The 11,611-nt window shown below is 37.4% G+C and overlaps 1 protein-coding gene across 1 annotated transcript; it reads left to right on the top strand.

Moving 5' to 3' along the window:
* Positions 1-5,946: 5,946 nt before the first annotated feature.
* Positions 5,947-10,131, top strand: LOC104990215 (cytochrome P450 2C9-like; the record flags this gene model as incomplete). Its single annotated transcript, XM_010842212.1, has 4 exons — positions 5,947-6,170; positions 8,557-8,719; positions 8,877-9,026; positions 10,064-10,131. Coding segments are annotated over exons 1-4 (549 nt in total), but the record flags the coding sequence as incomplete, so codon positions are not given.
* Positions 10,132-11,611: the final 1,480 nt, after the last annotated feature.

Below are 11,611 nucleotides of genomic sequence, written 5' to 3'. Positions count from 1 at the left end.
GAGGGTTCAGGATGGGGAACACATGTATACCTGTGGCGGATTCATTTTGATATTTGGCAAAACTAATACAATTATGTAAAGTTTAAAAATAAAATTAAAAAAAAAAAAAAAGAGAGAGAGAAATGACACCCAGTTGTGGATGTGACTGGTGGTGAAAGCAAAGTCCAATGCTGTAAAGAACAGTATTGCATAGGAACCTGGAATGTTAGGACCATGAATCAAGGTAAGTTGGAAGTGGTCAAGCAAGAGATGGCAAGACTGAACATCAACATTTTAGGAATCAGTGAACTAACATGGACAAGAATGGGCAAATTTAATTCAGATGACCATTATATCTACTACTGCAAGCAAAAATCCCTTAAAAGTAAAGGAGTAACCCTTAGTCAAAAAAAGGAGTCTGAAATGCAGTAGTTGGGTGCAATCTCAAAAACAACAGAATGATCTCAGTTCATTTCCAAGGCAAACAATTCAATATCTCAGTAATCCAAGTCTATGCCCCAACCACTAATGCTGAAGAAGATGAAGTTGAATGGTTCTATGAAGACCTACAAGACCTTCCAAAACTAACACCAAAAAATTATGTCCTTTACATCATAGGGAATTGGAATGCAAAAGTAGGAAGTCAAGAGATACATGGAGTAACAAGCAAGTTTGGTCTTGGAGTACAAAATGAAGCAAGGCAAAAGTTAACAGAGTTTTGCCAAGATAACACACTGGTCATAGCAAACACTCTCTTCCAACAAAACTCTATACATGGATATCACCAGATGGTCAATACCAAAATCAGATTGATGATATTCTTCACAACCAAAGATGGAAAAACTGTATACAGTCAGAAAAAATCAAGACTGGGAGCTGACTGTGTCTCAGATCATGAACTCCTTATTGCAAACTTCAGACTTACATTGAAGAAAGTAGATAAAAACCACCAGATCATTCACATATGATCTAAATCAAATCTCTTACAATTATACAGCAGAAGTGACAAATATATTAAAGGGATTAGATCTGATAGAGTGTCTGAAAAACTATGGACATAGGTTCGCAACACTGTACAGGAGGCAGTGAACAAAACCATTCCCAAGGGGAAAAAAATGCAACAAGGCAAAATGGTTGTCTGAAGAGGCCTTACCAATCGGTGAGAAAAGAAGAGAAGTGAAAGGCAGAGGAGAAAGGAAAGATATAACCATCTGAATGAAGAGTTTCAAATAATAGCAAGGAGAAATAAGAAAGCCTTCCTAAATGAATAAAGCAAAGAAATAGAGGAAAACAATAGGATGGGAAAGACTAGAGATCTCTTCAAGAAAATTAGAGATACCAGGGGAACATTTCATGCAAAGATGGGCACAATAAAGGATAGAAATGATATGGATCTAACATAAGCAGAAGATATTAAGAAGTGGCAAGAATACATAGAAGAAGTATACAATAAATGTTTTAATGACCCAGACAACAACTATGGTGTGCTCACTCACTTAGAGCCAGACATCCTGGAGTGAGAAGTTAAGTGGGCCTTAGGAAGGATTACTATGAACAAAGCTAGTGGAGGTGATGAAATTCCAGTTGAGCTATTTCAAATCCCAAATGATGAAGCTCGTAAAAGTGCTGCACTCACTAGGCCAGCAAATTTGGAAAGTTCTGCAGTGGTCAGGGATGGGGGAGCCTGGTGGGCTGCCGTCTCTGGGGTCTCACAGAGTCGGACACAACTGAAGCGACTTAGCAGCATTGGTCACAGGGCTGAAAAAGGTCAGTTGTCATTCCAATCCCAAAGAAAGGCAATGCCAAAGAATATTCATACTACTGCACAATTGCACTCATTTCACATGCTAGCCAAGTAATACTCAAAATTTTCCAAGCTAAGCTTCAACAGTATGTGAACAGACAACTTCCAGACGTATACACTGGATTTAGAAAAGGCAGAGGAACCAGAGATCAAATTGCCAATACCCATTGGATCATAGAAAAAGCAAGGGTATTTCAGAAAACCATCTACTTCTGCTTCATTGACTACACTAAAGCCTTTGACCACATGTATCACAACTAACTGTGGAAAATTCTTAAAGAGATGGGAATACCAGAGCAGCTTACCTGCCTCCTGAGAAACCTCTATGCAGGTCGATAACCAACAGTTAGAATTGTACATGGAACAACAGACTGGTTCAAAATTGGGAAAGGAATATGACAAGGCTGTATATTGTCATCCTGCTTATTTAACTTATATGTAAAGTGTGCCATTCAAAATGTTGGGCTGGATGAATCACAAGCTGGAATCGAGATTGCAGGGAGAAATACCAATAACCTCAGATATGCAGATGATACCACCTTAATGAGAGAAATAAAGAGAAACTAAAGAGTCTCCTGATGAAGCTGAGTCCTTCATTGGAAGGACTGATTATGAAGGTGAATCTCCAATACTTTGACAACCTGATGCTGACTCATTGGAAAAGATCCTGATGCTCAGAAAGATTGAGGGCAGGAGAAGATGGGGGAGAGAGGAGGTGAGATGGTTGGATGGCATCATCAACTCAATGGGCATGAGCTTGAGCAAACTCCAGGAGATAGTGAAGGACAGGAAAGCCTGGAGTGCTGCAGTCCATGGGGTTGCAAAGGGTCGGACATGACTGAGTGATTCAACAATGAACAAGAAAGAGAAGAGAGAGAGAACAGACCTGAGCAAGCATTCAAAAAGATAATAGCTGAAAACTTCCCTAGCATAGGAAAAGAAATACTCAGCCAAGTCTAGGAAGCACAGAGAGTCCCAGGCAGGATAAACCCAAGGATGAACACACCAAGACACATAGTAATCAAACTGACAAAAATTAAAGACAAAGATAAAATATTTAAAAAACAAGGGGAAAAAATGACAAATAGCATACAAGGGAACTCCTGTAAGTTTATCAGCTGATTTCTCAACAGAATCTCTACAAGCCAGAGGGAATGGCACAATATATTCGAAGTGATGAGAAGGAAGAAGATATAACCAAGAATATTCTACCCATCAAGTCTGTCATTCAGATTTAAAGGCGAAATCAAAAGCTTTAAAAAGGCAAAAGTTAAGAGAATTCAGCACCACCAAACCAGCTTTACAACAAATGAAAAAGGAACTTCTCTAGACAGGAAACACAAGAGAAGGAAGAGACCAACCTACAAAAAATAAACTCAAAACAATTAAGAAAATGGTAATAGGAGCATATATATTGATAATAATCTTACATGTAAATGGATTAAATGCACCAGCCTAAAGACAGTCTGGGTGGATGAAAGATGAAATATATGCATGTATGCATTTCCACTTACCACATCGCTCTACTTAAGCCCTCAAAATGTAATTATTTTTTACTTTTAGGTTAATCGTGTTTCCATTATGGCTTGCAACTGCAATTATGTACTTTTTGTCTGGCTATTAATTGTGAAAACTGATAAACGTCTCTCATTATTGTGATTAGGTGACTACTGTTCATTTAATACCATTGTGTCATGATTGGTCAACAGAAAATAATAGAATTCTATATTACTAAAACTACCACTTAATAGAAAAACCCATAATCACTTTTTCAAATCCAGATGCACATTAGAATTATCTTTGAATTTTTTGAAAAATGTAAATGCTTAGGTATTGTTATTTTCTCCAAAGTTCCAGATGTGATTCTAGTGAGCAGCCATATTTAAAAGTAACTGGATTATATGATAATTTTTTATTTTTATCTAGTTTATTTCACTTTTTCTCTTTCATATTCAGTGTTCCCATTTCATTTAGTTTATGTTTTCCAATTTCTCTGTCCATTTTTGTTGTTGTTCTTTCTCAAACCTTTATCAGAAAAGGTTTCATTTATATATGTATAATACAATATATATATTTTAGAAAACTTATGAATTTTTGCTTAGCTAAAAAATATATGACATTTTGGTTCCACTTGTTTTACTATGTATGAATAGAATGCTAGAATTCTAAGTTATATTCACTCAAACCTTTGATATAATTCCATTTATTCTGGCATCAAGTATTACTGCTGAAACTCTAGAAAGCTTATTATCTTAGTGATTTTTTTAAAATTTCAAATGAGGCTTGAAATTTCTAATCCAATTATGAAAAATAGTTAAGAGATACTGTGTTGTAAAACAAACAAACAAACAAAAACAAGAAATTAACATGTGGTACAGTATTAACTGGGCTTCCCTGGTAGCTCAGCTGGCAAAGATTCTGCCTGCAATGCAGGAGACCCCAGTTCATTCCTGAGTTGGGTAGATCCCCTGGATATAGGCTACCCACTCTAGTATTCTTGGGCTTCCCTGGTGGCTCAGACAGTAGAGAATCTGCCAGCAATGTGGGAGACCTGGGTTTGACAACTGGATTGTGAAGATCCCCTGGAGAAGGACATGGCAACACACTCCAGTATTCTTACCTAGAGAATCCCCATGGACAGAGAGGAGCCTGGTAGGCTACAGTCCATGGGATCACAAAGCAACTTGGACATGACTGAGCAACTCAGCAAAACTCAGCACAGCACAGTACAGCACAGCACAGTACTAACTAAAGCACAGATTTTGTTCAAATTTCACAAAATTTTATGCTAGTGTCCATTGTTTGTTTTCATACCTTATTTAAGATTCCACATTGTATTTAGTTGCCTTGAGCTGCTTCAGCTGCATGCAGCAAATTCTGATAAATGCTCTTTTCATTTTTATTTCATTACAAATATTTTTTAATTTTCCTTGTTATTGCTTCTTAGATATACCCATCATGTAAAAGTGGATATTTAATTTCCAGATACTTAGAATTTTTAGAGTATCCTTGATATTAATTTCTCATTTAGATGCTTTCTTCTCTTCAATCACCCTCTGTGCTTTTTCTTTTAACCTTTTTAAGGTTTTCAATGGCTAAGTCAAAGATCTGTCTTGATAAATGTCACATTGCACTTGAAAATATGTGAGCTATTTTAAAATATCTTTTGATATTGATTTCTGACATAATCCACAGTGGTAAGAGAACACACTCTGTATGATGTCAATATCTTTAGATCATGAAATTTTTGCACCTTGTTTTATGTCCCTGGATATGTTCCACTGTCTCCTGGTTTATAGTATATGGGAACTTGAATAGAATTTTTATCCTGCTATTGTGTGAAAATTGTATAAATCTAACTATGTTGAATTGATTCATAGTGCTTTTTAGATCTACTGTATACTTCTACTTTTCTTTCTATTCATTTATTAATTTTTGAGAATTTGATCTCCAACTAAAAATCTCCAGCTAAAAACCTTAATTTATCTACTTAAAAAAATAATTGCAATACACAGTGGAACTATACGCAAATTTGTTCTATATTTTCCAAGTCGCCTGTAAATGTGATATCATACTTTCATAATTTAAAGGATTAAAAATATTTAAAAATAAAAAAATAGATAACTAACTAGAACTTACTATATAGCACAGGGGGTCTACTCAATATTCTATAATTGTCTATATGGGAAAATAATCTAAAGGATAAAAAAAGTGGATATATGTATATGTACAACCTATTCACTTTGCTGCATACTTGAAACTAACTTTTGTAAATCAAGTATACTCCAATAAACTTGTTTAATTTGGTAATAAGTAAATAAAAATGGTATAGAATATACTGATTGTCTTCAAAGTCATAAATTTGCAACTGATCGTTGACTTGAATCCAGAGTTTTGAGCTGTTTTTTGGTATCAAATTATTTATTTCAGTGGTTCTCAATCCTGACTGCACAGTGGACTTTTTTTTTTTTTTAATTATCAAATGTGGATCCCAGCCCAGTACAAGTAAATGAAAGTCTCCAAAGTCATTCCTGGACAGAGGAAAAACAAGACTAAAGGACACTTTAATTTTATCTTTATCAGTGGCAAAGTCCACTCAGAATAGAGTATAAAGTGGATGTGATTGATTGATATCTTTAGTCCTCAGAGAGACCCAGGTTGAATAGCAGGGACTTAGATTTCAGGCTCACAGTCGTCTGAGTAAGAAGAGAAGGCGTCAATGGATCTGGCTGTGGTCCTGGTGCTCTGTCTCTCCTGTCTGCTTCTCCTCTCACTTTGGAAACAGAGCTCTGGGAAAGGGAAGCTCCCGCCAGGCCCCACTCCTCTGCCAATTCTTGGAAACATCCTACAGTTAGATGTTAAGAACATCAGCAAATCTTTAACCAACGTAAGTAGACTTTATGCTCCTCCAGTGGCTTGAAAAGGGTAAGTAAATTAAGCCTAGTTTTAAAAATAATATATATTTCTCTGGGCACATTGTTTTTTTTTTTTTTTCTTTTACTTTTTAATTTGTATTTATTTATTTTTTAGTGCATTGGGTCTTCCTTGCTGTGCACAAGCTTTCTCTAGTTGTGGCAGATTGGAGCTACTCTCTAGTCGCAGCGCACAGGCTGCTCATTGTGGTGGAGCATGGGTCCTACGGCACATGGACTCAGGAGTTGTGGAATACAGGCTTAGTTGCCCTTGGACATAAGGAATCTTTCTGCACCAGGGATTGAACTTTCATCAGCAGGTGAAATCTTAACCACTGGACCACCAGGGAAGTCCTGGGCACACTGTTAAAACAGATCAGCAAATTATCCCCTGTAAATTCTGGTATTTCTGTTGCCTTTTCTGGCCTGTCATTGTCATAAGTAGAGAAAAGAAGTAATGTGTTTTGTGAGCAGAGAAATATTTGTCTTTGCACATGTAATAGAATCAAAATAATGAAGTGGCAAAAGCTGCAAGTGTTACTTCCCTTTTTCATTTCACAGCCATTTTCTATGATTTGGGACTGAAAGTAAATGATAAGCTTTTTGTGATTAGAGATTTCCTTGCAGAAGTCTTTTACTATATAAGCTGTATGTATTGTTCAGATGGCTATGAAAATAGAACTTTTCTGAAGAAGTGCATTGTGCTCGGTATTAAGGAAATAGCTCTGCATTCAGCACAAGCATGAGTGAATGAGAGAAAGAAGTCACCAGTCAGGGTCCCAGAAGCACTCATTTGGATTCTGCAAGAAGGTCCTATCTGTACCAGGTAAATACTGCAGGATGGAAGATGCTGTTCCTCCATGAGATATGCATGTCCTGACACTGCCTCTATGATGCTTCCTCCCTTTCTGTGTTAGTGACACCACTGGATCTCAAACTAAGCTGGGCATTAGAGTTATCTGAATTCATTTTTTAAAATATGGAATTCTAGTATTAATCAGGGCTAGCGAATATGAATTCCCATTGGAAGAACACTGCACGTGGTTCTGAAGCAGTCAGCTAGGTGATGGTTTAAAGGTGGGCCTCAGGGATTGATGCCTTGCTCCTTAAGGATCAGACAGTGAATAAGAGTTTCAAATTCAAATCTTCTATGTAGTAGCCATGGGACACTGGAAAGGAAATGGAATTCCACAACCTGTTTCCTTATTTATTGTTGTTGTTGTTCAGTTGCTCAGTCATGTCTGACTCTTTGCGACCCTGTGGACTGTAGCATGCCAAGCTTCCCTGTCCATCACCATCTGCCGGAGATTGCTCAAACTCATGTCCATTGAGACAGTGCTGCCATCCAACCATCTTGTCCTCGGTCATTCCCTTCTCCCCCTGGCTTCAATCTTTTCCAACATCAGGATCTTTTCAAATGAGTCACCTCTTCGCATCAGATGGCCAAAGCATTGGAGCTTCAGCTTCAGCATCAATCCTTCTAATGAATATTCAGGGTTGATTTCATTTAGGATTGACTGGTTTGATCACCTTGCAACCCAACGAACTCTGAAGGGTCTTCTCCAACACTACAATTCAAAGCACCAATTCTTCAGCACTCAGCCTTCTTTATGGTCCAACTCTCATATCCATACATAACTACTGAAAAAAATGTAGCTTTGACTAGACAGACTTATGTCATCAGAGTAATGTCTCTGCTTTTTAATGTGCTGTCTAGGTTGGTCATAGCTTTTCTTCCAAGGAGCAAGCTCCTTTTAACTTCATGGCTGCAGTCACTATCTGCAGTGATTTTGGAGCCCAGGAAAATAAAATCTGTCACTGTTTCCATTGTTTCCCCATCTATTTGCCATGAAGTGATGGAACCGAATGCCATGATCTTAGTTTTCTGAATGTTGAGCTTTAAGCCAATTTTTTCACTCTCCTCTTTCACTTTCATCAAGAGGCTCTTTAGTTCCTCTTTGCTTTCTGCCATAAAGGTGGTGTCATCTGTATATCTGAGGTTATTGATATTTCTCCTCAAAATCTTGATTCCAGCTCATGCTTCATCAAGCCTGGCATTTCTCATGATATACTCCTTATTTATAAGCCAGGCAAATACACCTTCTGAAGGTGCTGATATGAGAATTCATTGTAATCTGGGTACCAGTTACTTGGGCCATTTCCTAGCATAACAGATGGAAATGGAAACAGTAACAATTGCCATCATACTTACGCTAATGCAGAATTTAATAATTCAGAAATATTTAGGCTGTATGTGGCAGAATGAAAGCATAATAGTAGGATGATAATACATTATGCCTCAGGCACAATATAGTTTCAAATATTGACTTCTTTTGTTATTATGTGTACCTCCTTTCACAGCTTTCAAAAGTCTATGGCCCTGTGTTCACTGTGTATTTTGGCATGAAGCCCATCGTGGTCTTGCATGGATATGAAGCAGTGAAAGAAGCCCTGATTGATCTGGGAGAGGAGTTTTCTGGAAGAGGAATGTTTCCATTGGCTGAAAGAGCTAATATAGTAAATGGTATGTGTTAAGCATTGGCAATGGGAGTGGGCAGAATGGAAACAGGAATTTGAAGAGCTCTCCAGCAGAGCTTGGTCCATATGGGGGCCTGCCAAGTGCCAGCTTACTTCTCCTTCCCTAGGACCTCCCTCCTAGTTTCTGTTTCTCCTCCTGGTAGGAATCCTTTTCAGCAATGGGAAGACATGGAAGGAGATACGGCGCTTCTCCCTCATGACCCTGAGAAATTTCGGGATGGGGAAGAGGAGCATTGAGGACCGAGTTCAAGAGGAAGCCTGCTGCCTGGTGGAGGAGTTGAGAAAAACCAATGGTGAGCAATTCTATGCTCTTATAGCTCTATCTTTAATAGTCTTCTCTCTCTCCAATGATGCCCCTTGGAAGCATTTCAGGATGGGCCACATCTTTCCTATGGGTCATGACTGTCAGCCCTCATGTGGAGGAGAGAGAGTTTGAAGCAGAGAACCAAGCGGGCTTTTGTGTATCTATGCTTGCTGTGTGGACTTCTATGATTACACATGCTGTGTGGTTACAAAAGGTCATTTATTCATAGTGTCTCCTGAGCCCTGTTTTAATATCAGAAATCACTAAGAATAGTTTTGAATCATTTCATGAAAGAGAGAGCAGTGGTTTTCCTATATCACAAATGTGGTTGTCTGTTTTAGAGCATTTCACCAAGGAATACTTGTTAAGTGGACAGGGTGGGAATGACCTCCTCCTGCCCTTATGGAGCATGAAACAAGTGTCATATGTGTTTACTTAATTGAACTATATTCTTATATTCAGTCTCACAGACACATCTGAGAGTTATTCCAGGACCCAGGCCTGAAGTTCTGGTCAATAGTTCTGTCATCTATGATTTCAGTCCATTAGGAATATCTATCTCAGTGCAGTTCTCCTCAATCATGAGTTCTCTGTAAAGGCATGAGTCCATGCTAAGTCCCTTTGGTCATGTCGGACACTTTGTGACCTTATGGACTGTAGCCCACTAGGCTCTTCTATCCGTAGGATTCTCCTTGCAAGAATACTGGAGTGTGTTGCTGTCCCCTCCTCCAGGGTATCTTCCCAACCCAGGGATTGAACCTGTGTCTCCCTCTTAAGTCTCGTGCATTGGCAGGCAGGCTGTTTATCACTAGCTCCACTTGGGAAGCCCTCTCTGTAAAGGCAGCACTATTTAAAGATATCAGCATCAATGATTTCTTGCTACCCAATACTCACTATATTTATATTTTGAAAAAATATATGCTACACATCAGCACAATACACCAAACCAAGTGATTAATATGAAATGTTTTATTTAACTAGATTTCAACCTAATTAACACCTTTCTACCCTGTTTTCTCGAACTAGAATTTGACTCTGTTTTTGGTTTACCAAACTTTGCTCCATCATTATTGGATTTTGATAACAAATTTGTGGTAAATATTTACTTCCCACTACCAGGCACAAAGTGTTTGTCATAATGACTCTGATTTTTCAGCTTGTATTACAAATTACACTGTTTTAATTTTTTTCTTCAGAATTAAAGACTGAAAATCAGATTTCATGTGAATCACATATAGATGAAGAAATTTCCCAAAGTTTTCAAAATTACCCTCTACCTGTAAAGTAAAATAAACTTTATTTTAACCTTACAAGCCTGGAATATAAAGGAGCTTGGCATAGGAACCACTAAGTATACATTTTCCTTTTGTTCCATGCCCTACTATTTCTTTGCAATGCTTAAAAAAATTTTTATAGCAAACAACATATAACATGAGATCTATACTATTAACATATTATTGTGTGCAGGACAGTATTATTAACTGTGATCACACAGTAGGTCTCTAGAACTTTCATCCTTCATGACTGATACTCTCTACCCATTGAACTCTCCATTTCCTTTCCCCAAGGCCCTGCTAACCAGCAATCTACTTTCTATTTCTGTGAGTTTGACTTCTTTGGCTACTTCATCTAAGTGGAATCATGCAACATTGATCCTTTCACGACTGACTTTTCTATTTAGCAAAATATGCTCATGTGTCATCCATATTGTAGTATGTGACAAGATTTCTTTCACGTTTATGACTGAATAGTACTCCAGTGTGTGTATTTACATATTTTCTTTTTTGCTAATTATTGAGGGATATTTAGGTTCTTTCACTCCATGGCTATATCTATTTGAGATCCCAAATAAGTTCAGTTCTTTTGAATAAAAACTCGTAAGTGGGACTTCTGGGTAGTATAGTAATTGTATTGAATATTTCTGTTTTTTGAGGAGCCTCCACAGTCAAAATATGAGCACAAGGGCTGGTCCAACCACACCATTGGTTATTGATAAGCTGAGGCCAGCACAAAACTTAATGATTAGTGATGTCAGCATCATCTTACATACCTATTGACCAATCTTCTTTATTTTTTTAAATGAACACAAGTTAAAAATATTGTATAACTCATTAATGAGGAAATAAGTTACAACAAGTAGTAACAGAGTGTTCCAACCAGGTTATAGGACAAGGGTGGAAAAGTACAAATTTAGAGTGAAAAAATGTTGATATGGATGTGCAAATGAAGACAAAACTAGCTAGGAAAGTCAAATGAATCTCTATAGAACAGAGTTTGTATGTCTAGAGACAAGAATTATTTTGTGTCACTATTGTTGAAAATTGAAAAAGTTGCAAAATATCTCCCATAGAATTACAAAACAGTGAGCTATATAGATAGTGCATAGTTTTCTACTGAACCATACATTTTCCCTACTTGGTAGCTGTAACTACACCTACATATCCAGATTTTTAAAAAATCAACTTCCTGAATGGATGTGGTCTACACTCAATATTTTCCCCCAGGTTCATTGAGATGTAATTGATACTGTGTAAGTTTAAAGTATACAATATGTTGATTTTATATACTCATATA

Source organism: Bison bison, unplaced genomic scaffold, assembly GCF_000754665.1.
Source record: "Bison bison bison isolate TAMUID 2011002044 unplaced genomic scaffold, Bison_UMD1.0 scf7180017864172, whole genome shotgun sequence".
Classification (NCBI taxonomy): Eukaryota; Metazoa; Chordata; class Mammalia; order Artiodactyla; family Bovidae; genus Bison; species Bison bison.
Note: the sequence above shows the minus strand (reverse complement) of the source record. Positions and strands in the feature narration are given on the sequence as shown.